The 23,721-nt window shown below is 38.9% G+C and overlaps 1 protein-coding gene across 1 annotated transcript in view; it reads left to right on the forward strand.

Annotated features, from left to right (window-relative positions):
- LOC121385673 (contactin-like) overlaps window positions 1–21,340 on the forward strand; it is a 71,732-nt gene extending 50,392 nt beyond the window's left edge. The window contains exons 18-25 of the mRNA XM_041516441.1: window positions 8,645–8,739; window positions 10,048–10,146; window positions 13,296–13,443; window positions 15,307–15,428; window positions 16,774–16,963; window positions 18,684–18,799; window positions 19,711–19,885; window positions 21,073–21,340. Coding sequence (XP_041372375.1) covers window positions 8,645–8,739; window positions 10,048–10,146; window positions 13,296–13,443; window positions 15,307–15,428; window positions 16,774–16,963; window positions 18,684–18,799; window positions 19,711–19,885; window positions 21,073–21,197 — 1,070 coding nt within the window. The 3' untranslated portion in view covers window positions 21,198–21,340. The remainder of the gene's footprint in view (window positions 1–8,644; window positions 8,740–10,047; window positions 10,147–13,295; window positions 13,444–15,306; window positions 15,429–16,773; window positions 16,964–18,683; window positions 18,800–19,710; window positions 19,886–21,072) is intronic.
- Window positions 21,341–23,721: the final 2,381 nt, after the last annotated feature.

Consider the following 23,721-nt stretch of genomic DNA (forward strand, 5'->3'; position numbering starts at 1 on the left):
TTCATGTGTTCATGTGTCTGCTAGTTCATGTGTCTGTTAGTTCATGTGTCTGCTAGTTCATGTGTTCATGTGTCTGCTAGTTCATGTGTCTTAGTTCATGTGTTTGTTAGTTCATGTGTTCATGTGTCTGCTAGTTCATGTGTCTGTTAGTTCATGGGTCTGCTAGTTCATGTGTTCATGTGTCTGCTAGTTCATGTGTCTTAGTTCATGTGTTTGTTAGTTCATGTGTTCATGTGTCTGCTAGTTCATGTGTCTGTTAGTTCTTGTGTCTGCTAGTTCATGTGTTTGTTAGTTCATGTGTCTGCTAGTTCATGTGTCTCTTAGTTCACGTGTCTGCTAGTTCATGTGTCTGTTAGTTCATGTGTCTGTTAGTTCATGTGTTCGTGTGTTTGTTAGTTCATGTGTTTGTTCGTTCATGCGTCTGTTACTTCATGTGTCTGTTAGTTAATGTATCTGTTAGTTCGTGTGTCTGTTAGTTCGTGCGTCTGTTAGTTGATGTGTCTGTTAGTTCATGCGACTGTTAGTTGATGTGTCTGTTAGTTCATGCGACTGTTAGTTCATGTGTCTGTTAGTTCATGTGTGTGTTCGTTCATGCGACTGTTAGTTCATGTGTCTGTTAGTTCATGCGTCTGTTAGTTCATGTGTCTGTTCGTTCATGTGACTGTTCGTTCATATGTTTGTTTGTTTCGTTCGTGTGTTTGTTCGTTTGTGTGTTTGTTAGTTCATGTGTCTGTTAGTTCATGTGTGTTCGTGTATTTGTTAGTTCATGTGTCTGTTAGTTCATGTGTCTGCTAGTTCATGTGTTCCTGCATTTGTTAGTTCATGTGTTTGTTAGTTCATGTGTCTGCTAGTTCATGTGTTTGTTAGTTCATGTGTTTGTTCGTTCATGCGTCTGTAATTCATGCGTCTGTTAGTTAATGTATCTGTTAGTTCGTGTGTCTGTTAGTTCATGTGTTTTGTTAGTTCATGCGTCTGTTAGTTGATGTGTCTGTTAGTTCATGCGACTGTTAGTTCATGTGTCTGTTAGTTCATGTGTTTTCGTTCATGCGACTGTTAGTTCATGTGTCTGTTAGTTCATGCGTCTGTTAGTTCATGTGTCTGTTCGTTCATGTGTTTGTTCGTTCATATGTTTGTTCGTTCGTGTGTTTGTTCGTTCGTGTGTTTGTTAGTTCATGTGTCTGTTAGTTCATGTGTCTGCTAGTTCATGTGTTCGTGTATTTGTTAGTTCATGTGTCTGTTAGTTCATGTGTCTGCTAGTTCATGTGTTCGTGTATTTGTTAGTTCATGTGTTTGTTAGTTCATGTGTCTGCTAGTTCATGTGTCTGTTAGTTCATGTGTCTGCTAGTTCATGTGTCTGTTAGTTCATGTGTCTGCTAGTTCATGTGTTCGTGTATTTGTTAGTTCATGTGTTTGTTAGTTCATGTGTCTGTTAGTTCATGTGTCTGCTAGTTCATGTGTTCATGTGTATTTGTTAGTTCATGTGTCTGTTAGTTCATGTGTCTGCTAGTTCATGTGTTCTTGTATTTGTTAGTTCATGTGTTTGTTAGTTCATGTGACTGTTCGTTCATATGTTTGTTCGTTCGTGTGTTTGTTCGTTTGTGTGTTTGTTAGTTCATGTGTCTGTTAGTTCATGTGTTCGTGTATTTGTTAGTTCATGTGTCTGTTAGTTCATGTGTCTGCTAGTTCATGTGTTCCTGTATTTGTTAGTTCATGTGTTTGTTAGTTCATGTGTCTGCTAGTTCATGTGTCTGTTAGTTCATGTGTCTGCTAGTTCATGTGTCTGTTAGTTCATGTGTCTTCTAGTTCATGTGTTCGTGTATTTGTTAGTTCATGTGTTTGTTAGTTCATGTGTCTGCTAGTTCATGTGTTTGTGTATTTTTTAGTTCATGTGTTTGTTAGTTCATGTGTCTGTTAGTTCATGTGTCTGCTAGTTCATGTGTTCGTGTATTTGTTAGTTCATGTGTCTGTTAGTTCATGTGTCTGCTAGTTCATGTGTTCTTGTATTTGTTAGTTCATGTGTTTGTTAGTTCATGTGTCTGCTAGTTCATGTGTCTGTTAGTTCATGTGTCTGCTAGTTCATGTGTCTGTTAGTTCATGTGTCTGCTAGTTCATGTGTTCGAGTATTTGTTAGTTCATGTGTTTGTTAGTTCATGTGTCTGCTAGTTCATGTGTCTGTTAGTTCATGTGTTTGTTAGTTCGTGTCTGTTAGTTCATGTTTTCGTGTGTTTGTTAGTTCATGTGTTTGTTCGTTCATGCGTCTGTTAGTTCATGTGTCTGTTAGTTAATGTATCTGTTAGTTCGTGTGTCTGTTAGTTCATGTGTCTGTTAGTTCATGCGTCTGTTAGTTGATGTGTCTGTTAGTTCATGCGACTGTTAGTTCATGTGTTTGTTAGTTCATGCGTCTGTTAGTTGATGTGTCTTTTAGTTCATGCGACTGTTAATTGATGTGTCTGTTAGTTCATGCGACTGTTAGTTCATGTGTCTGTTAGTTCATGTGTTTTCGTTCATGCGACTGCTAGTTCATGTGTCTGTTAGTTCATGCGTCTGTTAGTTCATGTGTCTGTTCGTTCATGTGTTTGTTCGTTCATATGTTTGTTCGTTCGTGTGTTTGTTCCTTCGTGTGTTTGTTAGTTCATGTGTCTGTTAGTTCATGTGTCTGCTAGTTCATGTGTTCGTGTATTTGTTAGTTCATGTGTCTGTTAGTTCATGTGTCTGCTAGTTCATGTGTTCGTGTATTTGTTAGTTCATGTGTTTGTTAGTTCATGTGTCTGCTAGTTCATGTGTCTGTTAGTTCATGTGTCTGCTAGTTCATGTGTCTGTTAGTTCATGTGTCTGCTAGTTCATGTGTTCGTGTATTTGTTAGTTCATGTGTTTGTTAGTTCATGTGTCTGTTAGTTCATGTGTCTGCTAGTTCATGTGTTCGTGTATTTGTTAGTTCATGTGTCTGTTAGTTCATGTGTCTGCTAGTTCATGTGTTCTTGTATTTGTTAGTTCATGTGTTTGTTAGTTCATGTGTCTGCTAGTTCATGTGTCTGTTAGTTCATGTGTCTGCTAGTTCATGTGTCTGTTAGTTCATGTGTCTGCTAGTTCATGTGCTCGTGTATTTGTTAGTTCATGTGTTTGTTAGTTCATGTGTCTGCTAGTTCATGTGTCTGTTAGTTTATGTGTCTGCTAGTTCATGTGTTCATGTGTCTGCTAGTTCATGTGTCTTAGTTCATGTGTTTGTTAGTTCATGTGTTCATGTGTCTGCTAGTTCATGTGTCTGTTAGTTCATGTGTCTGCTAGTTCATGTGTTTGTTAGTTCATGTGTCTGCTAGTTCATGTGTCTCTTAGTTCACGTGTCTGCTAGTTCATGTGTCTGTTAGTTCATGTGTCTGTTAGTTCATGTGTTCGTGTGTTTGTTAGTTCATGTGTTTGTTCGTTCATGCGTCTGTTACTTCATGTGTCTGTTAGTTAATGTATCTGTTAGTTCGTGTGTCTGTTAGTTCGTGCGTCTGTTAGTTGATGTGTCTGTTAGTTCATGCGACTGTTAGTTGATGTGTCTGTTAGTTCATGCGACTGTTAGTTCATGTGTCTGTTAGTTCATGTGTGTGTTCGTTCATGCGACTGTTAATTCATGTGTCTGTTAGTTCATGCGTCTGTTAGTTCATGTGTCTGTTCGTTCATGTGACTGTTCGTTCATATGTTTGTTCGTTCGTGTGTTTGTTCGTTTGTGTGTTTGTTAGTTCATGTGTCTGTTAGTTCATGTGTTCGTGTATTTGTTAGTTCATGTGTCTGTTAGTTCATGTGTCTGCTAGTTCATGTGTTCCTGCATTTGTTAGTTCATGTGTTTGTTAGTTCATGTGTCTGCTAGTTCATGTGTTTGTTAGTTCATGTGTTTGTTCGTTCATGCGTCTGTAATTCATGCGTCTGTTAGTTAATGTATCTGTTAGTTCGTGTGTCTGTTAGTTCATGTGTTTGTTAGTTCATGCGTCTGTTAGTTGATGTGTCTGTTAGTTCATGCGACTGTTAGTTCATGTGTCTGTTAGTTCATGTGTTTTCGTTCATGCGACTGTTAGTTCATGTGTCTGTTAGTTCATGCGTCTGTTAGTTCATGTGTCTGTTCGTTCATGTGTTTGTTCGTTCATATGTTTGTTCGTTCGTGTGTTTGTTCGTTCGTGTGTTTGTTAGTTCATGTGTCTGTTAGTTCATGTGTCTGCTAGTTCATGTGTTCGTGTATTTGTTAGTTCATGTGTCTGTTAGTTCATGTGTCTGCTAGTTCATGTGTTCGTGTATTTGTTAGTTCATGTGTTTGTTAGTTCATGTGTCTGCTAGTTCATGTGTCTGTTAGTTCATGTGTCTGCTAGTTCATGTGTCTGTTAGTTCATGTGTCTGCTAGTTCATGTGTTCGTGTATTTGTTAGTTCATGTGTTTGTTAGTTCATGTGTCTGTTAGTTCATGTGTCTGCTAGTTCATGTGTTCGTGTATTTGTTAGTTCATGTGTCTGTTAGTTCATGTGTCTGCTAGTTCATGTGTTCTTGTATTTGTTAGTTCATGTGTTTGTTAGTTCATGTGACTGTTCGTTCATATGTTTGTTCGTTCGTGTGTTTGTTCGTTTGTGTGTTTGTTAGTTCATGTGTCTGTTAGTTCATGTGTTCGTGTATTTGTTAGTTCATTTGTCTGTTAGTTCATGTGTCTGCTAGTTCATGTGTTCCTGTATTTGTTAGTTCATGTGTTTGTTAGTTCATGTGTCTGCTAGTTCATGTGTCTGTTAGTTCATGTGTCTGCTAGTTCATGTGTCTGTTAGTTCATGTGTCTTCTAGTTCATGTGTTCGTGTATTTGTTAGTTCATGTGTTTGTTAGTTCATGTGTCTGCTAGTTCATGTGTTTGTGTATTTGTTAGTTCATGTGTTTGTTAGTTTATGTGTCTGTTAGTTCATGTGTCTGCTAGTTCATGTGTTCGTGTATTTGTTAGTTCATGTGTCTGTTAGTTCATGTGTCTGCTAGTTCATGTGTTCTTGTATTTGTTAGTTCATGTGTTTGTTAGTTCATGTGTCTGCTAGTTCATGTGTCTGTTAGTTCATGTGTCTGCTAGTTCATGTGTCTGTTAGTTCATGTGTCTGCTAGTTCATGTGTTCGAGTATTTGTTAGTTCATGTGTTTGTTAGTTCATGTGTCTGCTAGTTCATGTGTTTGTTAGTTCGTGTCTGTTAGTTCATGTTTTCGTGTGTTTGTTAGTTCATGTGTTTGTTCGTTCATGCGTCTGTTAGTTCATGTGTCTGTTAGTTAATGTATCTGTTAGTTCGTGTGTCTGTTAGTTCATGTGTCTGTTAGTTCATGCGTCTGTTAGTTGATGTGTCTGTTAGTTCATGCGACTGTTAGTTCATGTGTTTGTTAGTTCATGTGTCTGCTAGTTCATGTGTTTGTTAGTTCATGTGTTTGTTCGTTCATGCGTCTGTAATTCATGCGTCTGTTAGTTAATGTATCTGTTAGTTCGTGTGTCTGTTAGTTCATGTGTTTGTTAGTTCATGCGTCTGTTAGTTGATGTGTCTGTTAGTTCATGCGACTGTTAGTTCATGTGTCTGTTAGTTCATGTGTTTTCGTTCATGCGACTGTTAGTTCATGTGTCTGTTAGTTCATGCGTCTGTTAGTTCATGTCTGTTCGTTCATGTGTTTGTTCGTTCATATGTTTGTTCGTTCGTGTGTTTGTTCGTTCGTGTGTTTGTTAGTTCATGTGTCTGTTAGTTCATGTGTCTGCTAGTTCATGTGTTCGTGTATTTGTTAGTTCATGTGTCTGTTAGTTCATGTGTCTGCTAGTTCATGTGTTCGTGTATTTGTTAGTTCATGTGTTTGTTAGTTCATGTGTCTGCTAGTTCATGTGTCTGTTAGTTCATGTGTCTGCTAGTTCATGTGTCTGTTAGTTCATGTGTCTGCTAGTTCATGTGTTCGTGTATTTGTTAGTTCATGTGTTTGTTAGTTCATGTGTCTGTTAGTTCATGTGTCTGCTAGTTCATGTGTTCGTGTATTTGTTAGTTCATGTGTCTGTTAGTTCATGTGTCTGCTAGTTCATGTGTTCTTGTATTTGTTAGTTCATGTGTTTGTTAGTTCATGTGACTGTTCGTTCATATGTTTGTTCGTTCGTGTGTTTGTTCGTTTGTGTGTTTGTTAGTTCATGTGTCTGTTAGTTCATGTGTTCTGTGTAGTTGTGTTGTTCGTGTGTTTGTTAGTTCATTTGTCTGTTAGTTCATGTGTCTGTTAGTTCATGTGTTCCTGTATTTGTTAGTTCATGTGTTTGTTAGTTCATGTGTCTGCTAGTTCATGTGTCTGTTAGTTCATGTGTCTGCTAGTTCATGTGTCTGTTAGTTCATGTGTCTGTTAGTTCATGTGTTCGTGTATTTGTTAGTTCATGTGTTTGTTAGTTCATGTGTCTGCTAGTTCATGTGTTTGTGTATTTGTTAGTTCATGTGTTTGTTAGTTCATGTGTCTGTTAGTTCATGTGTCTGCTAGTTCATGTGTTCGTGTATTTGTTAGTTCATGTGTCTGTTAGTTCATGTGTCTGCTAGTTCATGTGTTCCTGTATTTGTTAGTTCATGTGTTTGTTAGTTCATGTCTCTGCTAGTTCATGTGTCTGTTAGTTCATGTGTCTGCTAGTTCATGTGTCTGTTAGTTCATGTGTCTTCTAGTTCATGTGTTCGTGTATTTGTTAGTTCATGTGTTTGTTAGTTCATGTGTCTGCTAGTTCATGTGTTTGTTAGTTCATGTGTTTGTTCGTTCATGCGTCTGTAATTCATGCGTCTGTTAGTTAATGTATCTGTTAGTTCGTGTGTCTGTTAGTTCATGTGTTTGTTAGTTCATGCGTCTGTTAGTTGATGTGTCTGTTAGTTCATGCGACTGTTAGTTGATGTGTCTGTTAGTTCATGCGACTGTTAGTTCATGTGTCTGTTAGTTCATGTGTTTTCGTTCATGCGACTGTTAGTTCATGTGTCTGTTAGTTCATGCGTCTGTTAGTTCATGTGTCTGTTCGTTCATGTGTTTGTTCGTTCATATGTTTGTTCGTTCGTGTGTTTGTTCGTTCGTGTGTTTGTTAGTTCATGTGTCTGTTAGTTCATGTGTCTGCTAGTTCATGTGTTCGTGTATTTGTTAGTTCATGTGTCTGTTAGTTCATGTGTCTGCTAGTTCATGTGTTCGTGTATTTGTTAGTTCATGTGTTTGTTAGTTCATGTGTCTGCTAGTTCATGTGTCTGTTAGTTCATGTGTCTGCTAGTTCATGTGTCTGTTAGTTCATGTGTCTGCTAGTTCATGTGTTCGTGTATTTGTTAGTTCATGTGTTTGTTACTTCATGTGTCTGTTAGTTCATGTGTCTGCTAGTTGATGTGTTCGTGTATTTGTTAGTTCATGTGTCTGTTAGTTCATGTGTCTGCTAGTTCATGTGTTCTTGTATTTGTTAGTTCATGTGTTTGTTAGTTCATGTGTCTACTAGTTCATGTGTCTGTTAGTTCATGTGTCTGCTAGTTCATGTGTCTGTTAGTTCATGTGTCTGCTAGTTCATGTGTTCGTGTATTTGTTAATTCATGTGTTTGTTAGTTCATGTGTCTGCTAGTTCATGTGTCTGTTAGTTCATGCGTTTGTTAGTTCGTGTCTGTTAGTTCATGTTTTCGTGTGTTTGTTAGTTCATGTGTTTGTTCGTTCATGCGTCTGTTAGTTCATGTGTCTGTTAGTTAATGTATCTGTTAGTTCGTGTGTCTGTTAGTTCATGTGTCTGTTAGTTCATGCGTCTGTTAGTTGATGTGTCTGTTAGTTCATGCGACTGTTAGTTGATGTGTCTGTTAGTTCATGCGACTGTTAGTTCATGTGTCTGTTAGTTCATGTGTGTGTTCGTTCATGCGACTGTTAGTTCATGTGTCTGTTAGTTCATGCGTCTGTTAGTTCATGTGTCTGTTAGTTCATGCGACTGTTAGTTAATGTGTCTGTTAGTTCATGTGGGTGTTCGTTCATGCGTCTGTTAGTTCATGTGTCTGTTAGTTCATGCGACTGTTAGTTCATGTGTCTGTTAGTTCATATATCTGTTAGTTCGTACGTTTGTTCGTTCATGTTTTTGTTCGTTCATGTGTTTGTTAGTTCGTGCGTTTGTTTGTTCGTTCGTTCGTTCGTTCGTTCGTTCGTTCGTTCGTTCGTTCATTCATCAATGTATTCATCAATGTATTCTTCAATGTATTCATCCATCCATTTATTCATTAATTTATTCATCCATATATTCAATCAGAATGGCTCATTAAAATTATATATCTCTCTCTCTCTCTCTCTCTCTCTCTCTCTCTCTCTCTCTCTCTCTCTCTCTCTCTCTCTCTCTCTCTCTCTCTCTCTCTCTCTCTCTCTCTCTATATATATATATATATATATACACATATATAGATATAGATATATATATATATAGATAGATAGATAGATAGATAGATAGATAGATGTAGATATATATATATCTATATCTATATATATATATATATATATATATATATATATATATATATATATATATATATATACATATATATATATATTGCTTGTATGTATATGCTCCATTTTAATCTGTTGTAATAAGGTGAGACTAATAAAATATAGGTCTGTCTGTCTGTCTGTCTGTCTTCCATCATTTTGCTTTGTTTCAGCCTACGTTCACACAAAAAGTGCTCCACCAGCAATAGCGCCGTCTAAAATCCGCGGAGGAGGGGGAAGTGTGGGCGATCTCACAATCAAGTGGGAGGTAAGTATCACAATAGAAACATTTGTTTTGTTTAAAGAAAACACTAGAGCACATTGATTAATTAATCATTGGCTATTGGATGTCAAACATTTAGTTATTATCTGGGGAAACCTGCTACATTTGTCCTAATGCAGCACGAGAACGTCTGTATGCACTTTGCCACAGACAGAAAAGCAATTGCCATGACCTTTGACCTTTGTGGTGCACTGGTTGGATGGAGGGACGGGACATAGCCCAGTAGTACAGCACTCGGTCTGGGATCGATCCCCGTTGGTGGGCCCATTGGGTTATTTCTCGTTCCAGCCAGTGCACCACGACAAAAGCCGTGATATGTACTACCCTGTCTGTGGGATGGTGCATATAAAAGATCCCTTGCTGCTAATCGAAAAGAGTAGCCCATGAAGTGGCAATAGCGGGTTTCCTCTCTTATTATCTGTGTGGTCCTTAACCATATGTTTGACGCCATATAACCGTAAATAAAACGTGTTGTGTGCGTCGTTAAATAAAACATTTCTTTCTTTGGTTGGATGGAAAAAAGTCCCAATCAGTTGAATGGATCCACCGAGGTGGTTCAATCCTGCTCAAGCGAACACTCTACCGACAGCTAACTCCCGCCCCAGTATCACAAGAATGCAGGACACAATAATTCGACCTGCCTCAGTGGTGTAGTGGTTAGACCCAATAAACAGAAGACGTCGGTGTAGTGGCCTTACACCTACCCATTGAGTCGTTACACTCGCTCTGGGTGGGAACCGGTACATGGATTCGAACCCAGTTCCCACCAACCTTAAGACCGATGGCTTAACCACTACACCAACGAGGTCGGTAACTGAAGCTAGTTATTCTGGGGGTCATAATTTCTTGGGCGGGATGCAGTTGTATTAGGATCATCGATGGATCCATTTCTCAGCCAGTGTACCGCGACTAGTATATCAAAGACCATGGTATGTGTTATCCTGTCTGTGGGATGGTGCGTAAAAACTACCCATTGCTACTATATTAAAAATGTAGCGGGCTTTCTCTCCAAGACTAAATGTCAGAAATGTTTGACATCCAATAGCCAATGAGAAATAAATCATTGTGCTATTGTGGTTTCGTTAAACAAAACTCAAACTTTTATGGAGGCATGGTCGGGTTTGTTTTAGAGGTTTTTTTATTAGTGTTGTTGTCTGTTGCTGGCGCTGGTGCTGTTGTTTTGCTTTAGACTGTTATACTATAAAGCGTAGTCAAGAAAGCGCGAGTGTGAAACCTATGTGCTGAATGCGCCGCACATGTTAATGTTAAGAATATCCTTTTTTTATTTTCCAGCCTCTGTCTCGTGAAGAACATGGCGGACATGGTATTGGCTACAATGTGTACTGGAGACGGCTTGATACCGGCGGTATTGGAGGGGGCTTGTTCAGAAAGGTAACTCTCATACTGTACCCAATCGTAAAGACTGCCATTATTGCTTGGTGGGTAGCGGGTTGCAATTGTTTCAACTGCCTGCACTTTAAAAAACGACATTAAGTAAATCAACTTACAAAACAACATAAAATAAATCAACTTATAGAACAATGTCCACTAAGCAGGCACGGCGGAGAACTGAGGTGGGGTGGGTGGGGGCAGGGGCATGGGATCAACACTATTATCGGTAGTAAATCTTAAGGCAGAAGTGAATTTTACTTGTAGAATTCAGGAAATTGTATTTCGAGACATCTAGTTTTCAAAGTGTTACGGGGAAGCATACCCCCGAACCCTCTAGACACTTTGCTTTGCAACCTCAATCTCAGTTACCCCCCCCCCCACATACACACACACACCACCACCACCACCACCAATGTCTACATGCTATCGCCGTGCCTGCTATGACATAATATTTTTCTTGGGAGCCCAGCCATATTGGCATCAGGGCAATGGAAAATATCAAACAGAGCTGCTTGTAGGAGGACTGCCACTCTCTCATGAATGAAGCGTGTTTGTTTATTAGTGTATTTTGTTTAACAAAATCACTAGAGCATTATTTATTTGATTATTCTGAAGAATGGTGATCTACTCCCTTGTTAGCACTGTGAGTGTAATAGTCCTGTGCATCACATGTTGTAGTTCGAGTCACCTCTAGGACTACCCTTATTGGTGTACTACAGCTTATCAGTAAGGGGAGGGCTAGAGGTCACTCGAGCTAAACATTTTCGTGGAGTGCAATTTTTCCTAGATACAGAATTTCTTTCCATATTTTAACTTTGCTTATTTGTGATATTTGTATTGTTTGTACAGGTCTTTAGATTGTGTTTTACTTTAACCTGTGCATTTTTATATCGATGTTGATCATGGATTTATTAATTTATAAATTTACCATTGTTTGAAACCTATTAGCCAATGTTTTTAGTTTTTTTCGTGCTGGGTGTCGTTTCATTCATTCATTCATTCATTCATTCATATTCTGTCTTGCGCAAATTTGCGAGTGGTAATCCTTTTATAAGTTATAGATAAAATCCACGACAGTGTTTTGTTGTCAAAACGGCTTTTAGACTGTATTGTGCAGAGATACGGATTTAATACTTTTGTCATTCAGAGGGTGTACTAGTTGAAAAAGTAAAGTGTTAGTTGTCTTTGTTCAAGGTGAGGCGGGACATAGCCCAGTAGTAAAACGCCCGCCTGATGCGCGGTCGGTCTAGGGTCGATCTCCGTCCTTGGTACCACTGGGCTATTTGTCGATCGAGTCACAGCTCCACACATGGTGTAACAAAGGTCGTGGTACATTCTGTCCTGTCTGTCTGATGCTGCATATAAACGGTTCCTTGCTGTTTATCGACAATGCCTGTTCTGGACGGAGGAGCCGGCGAAAGTCGACACCTGCGCCCATGGCAGGCGTGTGCTACAACAGCTTGTTCTGAATGTGCACGTTAAAACCTGCGACCTGACCTAATCGAAAATAGAAGCCCATTGTGTTGCGGTAGCCCGTTTCCTTTCTTAATATCTGTTTAGTCTATAACCATATGTCCGACACCAAACCCACCCCCACCCCCCCCCCCCCCCCCCAAAAAAAAAAAAAAAAAAAAAACCCACAAAAAACACCCGTAATTAAAATGTGTCTAGTGTGACATTAAAGTAACATACTAGTATTTAAACACTCTGTTTAGTCCATAACCGTATGTCCGACACCAAAAACGAAAAAAAAAAAAGCAAAAAAAAAGCAACCGAAATTAAAATGTGTCCAGTATGCCATTAAAGTAACAGACCCTAGTATTTAAACACTACGACTTACTTTTCACTATTAGTGTGCGTTTGACAATTCAAGTAAATGGTTTATTTAACAACGCACTGAACACATTTTATTTAAGGTTATCTGACATCGGACATATGGCTAAGGACCACACAGATATTGAGAGAGGAAACCCGCTGTCGCCACTTCATGGGCTACTTTTTTCGATTAGTAGCAAGGGATCTTTTATATTATATACACCATCCCATAGACAGGATAGCACATACCACGGTCTTTGATGTACCAGTCGTGGTGCACTGGCTGGGGCGAGGAATAACCCGATGGGCTCACTGACGGGGATCGATCCCAAACCATGCGCTACGCCTCGCCCCTTGACACTTCAAGTCAGATAATACTTGTGTTATTGTTTAGACTATCCGTTTTCGAACATCCTATAAGTGTCATCCTGGTGTTTTTAATACCACGAAATGCATTTCTCAGAAGTAACTATTAGGGACATGAACTCCAGTCTGTTTTTTAAAGGGCATTTCTCTGTTTCCGACTCTTGGGGGGCGGGACATAGCCCAGTAGTAAAGCGCTCGCTTGCTGCCCGGATCGATCCCCGTCGGTGGGCCCGTGGGGCTATTTCTTGTTCCAACCAGTGCACCACAAATAGTATATCAAAGGCCGTGGTATGTGTTATCCTGTCTGTGGGACTAATGGACAAATTTAACGGGTATCCTCTCGAACACTATATGTTAAAATTACCAAATGTTTGACATCCAATAGCCGATGATTAATATATCGATGTGCTCTAGTGGTGTCGTTAAACAAAACAAACTTCTGCAACTCTTGTTTCTCTCTACTGAACTTTATTCAGAAGTATTACATGTTTGTGGATTAACCAAACTTAGTGCCTATTTTCACGGGTTCAGAACTAGGATCTGCGACTTTATAGGGACATTCCAGAGTTTGCGACATTGTAAGATGTTTCCGACTAATAAAATAGTTCTACGATTAAACTTATATATTAAATATATTTGCTTGTTTAGAATATCAGTGTCTGTATATTCAATGTGTTTCTGGTCGTCTTAATATTTGTAAGAAGCCTAAACTGGATTTTGTCTTCAAATGATTGTGTACGTACGAATTTTTTTTTTTTTTTTAGGAAATAAAATGAAATTTAACCTAGTACAAATATTAGAACGATCAGAAACACTTTTAATATACAGCCACTAATATTGTATACCGAAAAATATATTCGATATGTAAATACAGTCGTCAAAAAGTCTCTGTTAATCGATAACATCTTCAAAATTGCAGCAAACTCAGGAATGCTCCTTTAAATAAAACATTCAATTCTGTTTTTCAGGGCCGGGTTGACGGGAACTATGGGAAGTTCGTCAATCTTGTTGGAGACGAGAACTACTACCTGGAGTACGAGGTCATGGTCCAGGCCACCAACAACCTGGGAATGGGACCCAACTCCACCATCGAGACGATCTTCTCCGCTGAAGCGTGTGAGTTGTGTTGACTTGCCTTATGCTAAGTTTAAACTGTCAACTGTCACGACGAAGTTGGCCAACTCGACGGTTCCGTTGTAATTTCCCTAACTCCCGACTTATGACGGGTGCTCTCAGATTAACAAGTAATTGGTAATGCTAGTGTCAGACTGTCAACTGTCACGACGGCGTTTGGCAACTGGACGGTTCCGTTGTAATTTCCCCAACTCCCGACTTAAGACCGGTGCACTCAGATTAACAAGTAATTGGTAATGCTAGTGTTAGACTGTCAACTGTTACGACGACGTTTGCCAACTCGACGGTTCCGTTGTAATTTCCCCAACTCCCGACTTAAGACCGGTGCACTCAGATTAACAAGTAATTGGTAATGCTAGTGTCAGACTGTCAACTGTCACGACGGCGTTTGGCAACTGGACGGTTCCGTTGTAATTTCCCCAACTCCCGACTGATGACGGGTGCGCTCAGATTAACAACTAATGGGTAACGCTAGTGTCAGACTGTCAACTGTTACGACGACGTTGGCTAAATGGACGGTTCAGTTGTAATTTCCCCAAACTCCCACCTTACGACGGGTACGCTCAGATTAACAACTAATGGGTAAAAACGTATCTGAGTCGCTTGCTCTCGTTAGATACAATTTAAAACGACCACTCATGTAGTATTCTCTATTTAGGGATGTTCCAATGATCGATTATAATCGAAAATTGATTGGTTTGTTCCTGTCTGTGTGATGATGGATTATTAAAAAAATCCATAAACGATTGTGCGAGAACATGTTAACTGTAATTGTCCCTCAAGTTTAGGTTGATTGAATTGATGTAAATATGTGGGGGTTAGGGTTTGCTAATAAACAGTTAAAGGCATATTGCCACAGACCACTGACCTATTTAATGGTCTAACAAAGTATTACTTGAACAAATATAATTTGATTTGTCCCTAAATGTACTTTATTCAACCATCTTCATAACCACCATACTCCATTTATTAATGACATTTTAAACAAATAATTGAATTATGGCAATGATCCATAATTCAAAAATTAAAATTGCCGAGAGGGATGATATTGATTTCACTCCATCATGGTTCAGTTAAGGTGATGCGATAGCTAGATTTGGTTTCCAACAATTAATATAATTTTTATTTATTATCCATTTTTAGAGAAATAAGGTCCTTAAATCTGTGACACTGTGCCTTAAATAAAGTTAAAATAGTAAATTGTCGGATCTTTTCCAATGAACATTTCAATAGGGGAACAATGCTTATAAGTCAAATCTCCCATTTAATTCTAACCGATTTTGTAATCGATCGTTGATTGGTAGATGCAAATCGATTACAACCGACGATCGATAATGAAACACATAGTGTGACAGTGATCTCAGGTCATCCCAACTCTGCCACCATCATAACTGGTCTGGGAACAACAATAGCATGTGTTTTTACCATACACCGGCCTCGGTGGCGTCGTGGTTAGGCCATCAGTGTACAGGCTGGTAGGTACTGGGTTCGGATCCCAGTCAAGGCATGGGATTTTTAATCCAGATACCGACTCCAAACCCTGAGTGAGTGTTCCGCAAGGCTCATTGGGTAGGTGTAAACCATTTGCACCGACCAGTGATCCATAATTGGTTCAACAAAGGCCATGGTTTGTGCTATCCAGCCTGTGGGAAGCGCAAATAAAAGATCCCTTGCTGCCTGTCGTAAAAGAGTAGCCTATGTGGCGACAGCGGGTTTCCTCTTAAAAACAGTAACATAATGACCATATGTTTGACGTTCAATAGCCGATGATAAGATAAAAAATCAAGATAAAACAAACGTTACTTTTTACCACCCCACCCAATTCTGTTTTGTTTTTTCATTCAGTGCCTGTGGGAACTCCTACGAATGTAAACTCTGACGCATTTAATGGAACCGCCCTGCAGGTTTGGTGGGATCCAGTGGAAGACACGAGAGCCACGATGAAGGGTAAAGTCCGAGGATATCAGGTAACCTAGTTCCAGTCTCGACGGGTGGGGAATTAAGGTATAATCTTTAAAGTTGCATACCACTAGTCACTTTGTCACATATGTGATGGTTTTTTAGCTTTTTTTTCTGATTTCATTTTATTTTTGTAAAATGATTTTAAACAAAGTATATTGAATTTGATCTGAAACGCTGAAAAATTGAACTTTATGTAGGAAAAGAAAAGAAAAATATCAGCTCTTTTAAAATCGCTTTTATCAGATCATGTTTTTAAATGGGAAAATCACATCTCTGCTTCATTACATCTGTGCTTAGCTTCCATTTCGTATCATTTTTATGTCCCGAGTGAAATACGTTTCAGTTGTCTTAAGCTTTATTAGGCCTACCCATAAATAATTGATCTTAATTTATATCATCCAACTCGTTTGGTTGATGTTCCTGTAAGGTTGGAGTGTGCCAATCGATGACGTCATCGTGTGACATTGAAGTGTTACATCCCACATGGCGTTCTAGTTTGACGTATCACTTTAATAGATAACGATATATTTTTTAACCATATAGGTAATAATGAAGGTAACTGTAGGACATATCCTTGTCAGTAGCGTCCGGACCCCCCCCCCCCCCCCCTCCCCCCTCCGTTTTTTGAAAACCGACCATAACCTTTAAGGGTAAAACGTGATTATATTAACTGTTGTGTGTAAAAGGAGAGATCAGTGATCACATTTGGACCCCCCCCCCCCCTTTCAGAAATCCGGCATCGGCGCCTGCTTGTGAACGTGACATTGGGTTCATATGGTCCTAATTATTCAACTCGTTCTTAAGTTCACATAATTCAGAACCGATCGCATAAATCGAAAGTTGACCGCTGATTAATTATTACCGATGATGGATGGTGAAATTGTAAACGATTCCAAAAAATATTTGTCTCTCAAAATGTAGATACTGTTTTTCCCACAGAACATTTACAGTAATGTGCGTCAATTTACTCATATCTATTATGACATAACTTCAAAAACATATAAACAGCGTGTAACAGACACACATGGCGATTACTTATATTCCACTAGCTACGTTTGTGGGCCCGATGGGCTATTTGTTGCTCTAGTCAGTGCACCACGGCTGATATACCAAAGACCGTGGTATGTGCTGTTTTGTCTGTGGGATGGTGCATATAAAAGATCCCTTGCTACTAATATAAGTAATACGACAGGTTTTCTCTCTGAGACTATATGTCTAAACTTATTAAATGTTTGACATCCATGATTAATAAATCAATGTGCTTTAGTGGTGTCGTTAAACAAAACAAACTTTAACAAACTTTCATTTCTATTCCTTTCCACATTATCTGACTAATTGCATTATTTACAGATTAACTACTGGGCCATGGGCGCCGAAGACCCCATATTCTACAGGTTCAACCGGTTTCTGGGTCAAGTGGACACGGGCGTGGTGATTGGCCTCACCCCCTGGGACATGTTCTATGTGGATGTGCAGGTGTATAATTCCGCCGGGCTAGGGCCGAGGAGTGAGGCGTTCGTTCAGGAGACTGTTGGCTGGTGTGAGTATCCGTACGCTGGTTCCCATAAAATCTATAACAGATGAAGATCAACGCAGATCACCCATGTCCCTCTCGATTCGCCGCCGCTATAAAACTGTCGTTGGTCTGCGTCATTATGCGTCATCGGCGACGTGTTACACATTTTATAGAAACCAGCTTTAGCGATATTTTGTCCTGTTAAAACCCTTTATGATATATCTGGCCAACATTTAAGAAATTGTTTGCTTATATTTTAAATGTACCTTACCCATTTTTTAGATATGAGCAATATTTCGAGCTCTTTGCTGTTCCTTGATAGAAATATTTTTTGGTAAAATACTTACAGTCCCTTGTTGGAACTATTTTTGTATGTGCTGTCCATTTAGTGGGAAAATACACATAAAAGATCCCTTGCTGCTAATAGAAAAATGCCGCGGGCTTTCTCGGAAGATTATATTATGAGAGCCTTATTAAATATTTGACATTCAGTAGCACAAAATGATTCAATTTCTCTAGCGGTGTTAGGGGCGGGACGTGGCCCAGTGGTAAAGTGCTCGCTTGGTGCACGGTCGGTTTGGGATCGATCTCCGTCGGTAGGCCCATTGGGCTATTTCTCGTTCCAGCCACTGCACCACGACTGGTATATCAAAGGCCGTGGTATGTGCTATCCTGTCTGTAGGATGGTGTATATAAAAGAACCCTTGCTGCATTAGGAAAAATGTAGTGGGTTTCCTCTCATGACTACGTGTCAGAATTACCAAATGTTTGACATCCAATAGCCGATGATTAATTAATTAATCAATGTGCTCCAGTGGTGTCGTTAAACAAAACAAACTTTCTAGCGGTGCCATTAAATGAATTAAACTTTTGGAAAATAGTTCAGATGGCTAATAGCCCAGATAACCCAGAACAACGTGCTTGAACTTTAGTCGGAGATAAGCATGAACATGAATTAAAATGACGAATAAATAGATCCCAGTATCGTCAGATATTGAATAATTATACCCGGTTTGGCTCTGCCGATGTAATGATCGATTATACAAACCCATAATCGATTGTCTGGGGAAATGTAAACTGTATTTGTTTCTCCAGTGTAGATGATGGAATTCGTGAAACTATTATGGGGATTGTGTTTATTTTCATGTCTACATGACGAAGGAAGGAAATGTTTTATTTAACGACGTACTCAACATATTTTATTTACGGTTATATGGCGTCAGACATATGGTTAAGGACCACACAGATTTTAAGAGAGGAAACCCGTTGTCGCCACTACATGGGCTACTCATTTCGATTAGCAGCAAGGGATCTTTTATATGCACCATCCCACAGACAGTATAGTACATACCACGGCCTTTGTTACACCAGTTGTGGAGCACTGGCTGGAACCAGAAATAGCCCAATGGGTCCATCGACGGGGATCGATCCTAGACTGATCGCGCATCAAGCGAACGCTTTACCACTGGGCTACGTCCAGTCCGTTCTACATGACGAACGCGGATATTAAATACGGTAGTTATTACAGGTAAACTTAGCCACTTGTAGGGAATAGATCCCGGTAGACACTACGATAGGGGCAATGTCCTTATATCTCAATTCCTGCTGATGTTCATATAATTGTAACCGACTGTGCAATCGAAAGTTGATCGGTTGGTGCCAACCGATTATACCCGATAATCAGTGATGGAATTCCAACCGAATCCCAACACTAATTGTACCTGTGTTTTTTGTTTGAATACAGCTGCCTTCCACTACCCACAAGAAGTCCGTATTTTCTCCCACGGTGCTGACAGTGTGCGCATCTGGTGGAGAGGAATTAGCATCACATACCAGGAAGAAACTATTTCCGGTTGGAGGGTAAGCAGTAGTTTCCTCATCTCTGCTAAGAGCACTTAATTTTATAATACTATATTTTTTTAACATGTCATATTTGTTTTCTTCAGTATGACAACAACGTAAAATAGTCTCCAAATTTGCAAAATAGATACATAATAAATGAACCATGTTTTTATTATAATGTTTCAGTTCATGAAATATTGGACATGGAATCTTGGAACATTTTGTTGTTAAAGGGACATTCCTGAGTTTGCTGCACATTTTAAGATGCTATCGACTAACAGATAATGTTTACCGGTTGTAATTACATATTAAATATATATTTTCTGCATATAATATTAATGGCTGTATATTAAACGTGTTTCAGATCGTTCTAATATTTGTACTAGGTTAAATTTCATCTTATTTCCTAAAATATTGTTTTTTCGTACGTACGAAATTATTTGAAGACAAAACCCTGTTTCGGTTTCTTACTAATATTGAATATACAAACACAGATATTCTAAACAAGAACATTTAATATGCAAGTTTAATCTTAGAAATATTTTATTAGTCTGCTTTACTGTGTCACCTTTACTGTTCCGGAATCTGTTGCCAGTAGCTCAAATTATAAGCCCTTCTTTAAATCAATGAAACTTGGTTTATAGTTACGTCTGAGAATGTTCATTGTAATGCGTGTTTAAACATTAAAAGTATAAAATTAAATTATTTGTTTTTAAATTTTAGTTTTGTTATAACGTTTATGGATCTAACTGTCAGCAACACCGAATTCGTTTATGATAGGTGACACCTTTAATACCGCGGAACACCGAATTCATTTATGGTAGGTGACATTTAATTCCGCGGAACACCGAATTAGTTTATGGTAGGTGACACATTTAATATTCCGCGGAATTCTTGTTTTTTAATGTTTTGAGGTGGGATTTTTTCAGTTGTATGTTTGGACGGCCACGGAGGACTTTCGGTCGTACACTGCCTACGATGTGGATTTGGTGTTCGAGGCTATCGTCGACGGTCTGGAGAAGGGTATTCTGTACTCAGTGAGGATCGCGGCCATCAGCGCAGGGGGCGAGGGCAAAAAGACGCCCACTAGATATTTCACTCTGGGTAAGATTAACAGTTTGTAATCATACACTGTTGGAGCTTTTTTAACTTTTAGGTTTTGAAAAAACAAGGACTGTCAAATCTTACTCGTCGAAATATGGCATAGCCATGTCTGGGCAACCCTGATCTAATTTACACCTGGCAATACGAACAGGCGGAAATAACACTTAAAGTGGAGGTACTGCCAAGACTGGGTAACTCGCATATATATTCGGTGTCTCTGCATCGGATCCGAATCACAACTGACAGTAACAATGAGGTGAGTCACATGTTGGTGGAGGTATCGCCGAGACAGAGCAAATCCGATGTGAATTACACCTGACAATGACTATAGGGGGAAGTCATTTTTTTGAGAAAACTTTGGTGGAGATTTTATTAACACTTGGCAACGCTGGTCTAAATTACACCTGGCAATAACAATAGAAGGAAATCACTTTTTGTTTGAGATATCACCAAGTCTGGCCAACTGATCCGAATCACAACTTACAAAAACAATAAGGCGGCAATCACACTCTGGGAAACCTGGCAATAACCATGGGGGGAATCACATTTTGGTGGGGTTATAACCAAGTCTGGACAACTCCGATCTAAACAACACCTGGCAATAACAATAAGGGGAAAATCACACTGGTGGATATAGTGCTAAGACTGGGCAACTCTGATCTACGTTACAATAACCATAGGGGAAGACACATTTCGGTGTGGTTATCATCAAGTCTGGGCAATTCAGATCTAAATAACACCTTGCAATAACAATAATGGGAAATCACACTTTGGTGGATATATTGCTAAGACTGGGCAACTCTGATCTACGTTACACCTGACAATAACAATAAGTGGAATCACATTTTGGTGGAGGTGTCGCCAAACCTGGGCAACTCTGATCTGAATCACACCTGACAATAACAATATGCGGAAATCACAGTTAAGTGGAGGTATTGCTACAACTGGGAAACTCGAATAAACGAACGACTGCATGGATGGATGGATGGACGGACGGACGGGTGGGTGGATTGCTGGGTGGTTGGTTGGATGATGGATTGATGGATGTACGGACGGACGGACGGACAGATGGATGACGTGCTTGATGGAAGGATGACGTGCTTGCTGGAAGGATGACGTGCTTGCTGGAAGAACCATCGGGCAAACAGAAGGATGGATATACGTTGATTCTTTTTTTTGTTTTGCAGGTGGACAAGTGACGATAGATTCGACAATGTCAAGTTCGTTTGAAATTGAAGCTAAAAGCACCCGTAGCACGTCCAGTGTCTGGACGACCGTCTGTCTGTTACTGCTGGTGTCTGTCATCTTATAACCATGCGTCTGAGTATCACTGTTAGGTGGCTCATTGAAAGTGCATCTTCCTTAAATTGTCAGACCCTAGATTTTAAACACTTCGACGTATTAAAACCTGTTAAAATCGTTTTTGATCATTTAAATTAAAATACTTACATTTTATTATTTAGAATATTAATTTTCGTACACCTGAAGTGCTTCTGGTCATCCAAGTTTTTTTTTTTATAATACCCCGAAATGCATCTTAATCATAATTCTAAAAAGACCCTAGTATGTCTGACAGAAACTTACAGTTGCTTGCACAGTGTTCACGTCTGTGCGGTCTGTCAGTTTTGAGTTCTACTAATTTCGAACTGACCGTTTGCGTTGATTGTTTGTGTGTAAATAGTATATAGAAATATATCTTAACGAATTGTTCACATTTGTGACAATTCATGACTCTTCTGATGACCATGGATCTAATTCACAAAACGTTCGCAACTTTGCGATATTGCAGTGCGATGCCAAAATACTTGCAATGACGATACGGTGTTGCGTAAGAGAGCTTTGCGAATTAGGCCTCAGGGATATATAAGCATTTACTCATTTCAAAAGAGAATTTAAAAACATAAATTGCTTGTGTCGTATCTGAAGAATTTGTAGATGGTTATACACGCAGAAACAAATTCCACATGATTAGATATGCCGATACCTGGTAGGGGGTAGCGGTGCATATACACAATTAACAAAACCACAACATGAGGTACTATTGACATTATTGTAAAATATGCTTTAAATGTGTCTCGTGTTTTATTGTTGATTAAGCTGTCTGTGTTGACAAAATGTATAGTATTTCAACTGTAAAACGTAAGGAAATGTTTGAATATATATAAATATATATATATACATACATATATATATATATATATATATATATATATATATATATATATATATATATATATATATATATATATATATATATATATATATACGCGTGATGACTAGACCAATCCCATCAGTTAAATAGATACCAGAAATAGCATCATATATATATATATATATATATATATATATATATATATATATATATATATATATATACCGTAAATAATTTTATAGAGGCCTTCCTTGAATAGAAGCCTGCCTTCTATAAAGGCCAACTTCTTCTATTGTAGCTCTGTCAGGTTAATGACCACATTACACTCGTCATTACCGTTGTATAACGAGACAAGCTTACAACAACATGGCGAGAACAGCGAAAGAGAATGTTGTTTTTTTTCTCTCGTTTTTTGTGTGCGATTAGAGCTCGAGGTTTCCTTATGTCCAAAAAGTTTAGAAATCTCTGAAACCTGCATTAAAATATGATCTGACAATAAGGTTACGTTAGAAAAGTTTGCATGCCAACAATATCCGAAGCCTGTCTGGAATAGAGGCCGTGTCTCCGAGCATCAGGAAAACAAAATTCCAGGATTTACGGTAGTTATCGAGAGACTGGATATTTTAAGATTGGACCAATTGTCCGATTGCTTAATGTTCACCTACAGTTAGTACGTTTGCTCCACACGACCGATACCTTTCCTGACCATTTAGTTGCATTTTCCTCACATACCTAGCAGAAGCGGATCTGGGGGGGGGGGGTGGCAGGGGCACGGGCCCCCTAAATTTTGAGACAGTTGTAATTTTATTATACGTATATTAATTTTCCTTTTTTTATTATCCCCTCCAAACCTTCCCCAAAGTTCCATTGGCATTCCGCCTCATGTTATTGCCCCCCCCCCCCCAAATAAATGGATTTTCTAGATCCGCCACTGCCTAGTTCATAGTGATCCTCAGTCCATCCCATTTCTACTACCTATGAATTTGCAAGTTTATGCACAAAAATGCAATCCATCATATATTTTGTATATACTGTATTCAGTTGGTCTAATATATAGTCACTATCCACTAACACGGAACCATTAACCCCCACCTTCGCAAGCCAAGGTGCCATTCCGTATAACTAGTGTAAGGTACACTTGTTTCCAACGATGCATTAACCCCTGTCAGGGAAGTACAGTCGAGATAGGAGGGTGTGTCCACGACAGCGTGATTGAACCTTAAATTGTATGTAATCAGTGAAGAACTAGTAATAATGTTTTTTGTTTTACTGACTAATGTTTTGTCTTTCAGAATGGGCAAAGGGTAACTAGTTTTACATGCTCATATACCACTGGGGTTTCGAACACGCCGCCGTTCAGAAGACACTACGTTAGTCTCGTTGCATGAGCCCTGTTAATTTCCCTAAGTTTCTTTCTAAATATTTTACAAAATGTTAGTTTAAAATTATTATTTTTTAATGATTCACCATGGTGTGTTAAAACTGCTATAACAATTATTGATTTTTCCTCGTCTAACATTTTAACACGCAAGCATTAAAGTGACAGAGCCTAGTTTTTAAGCACTAAGGTTTTTGGTTTTACTATTAGAGCCATTTATGATCACTGAAGTCAAAAATTAGTTATATTTTATTGTTTAGATTATTTGTTTCCGCATAACCGAAGTATTTCTACGAAAACTGGTCG

The sequence above is a fragment of the Gigantopelta aegis genome, chromosome 11, assembly GCF_016097555.1.
Source record: "Gigantopelta aegis isolate Gae_Host chromosome 11, Gae_host_genome, whole genome shotgun sequence".
In the NCBI taxonomy this organism is placed as follows: domain Eukaryota; kingdom Metazoa; phylum Mollusca; class Gastropoda; order Neomphalida; family Peltospiridae; genus Gigantopelta; species Gigantopelta aegis.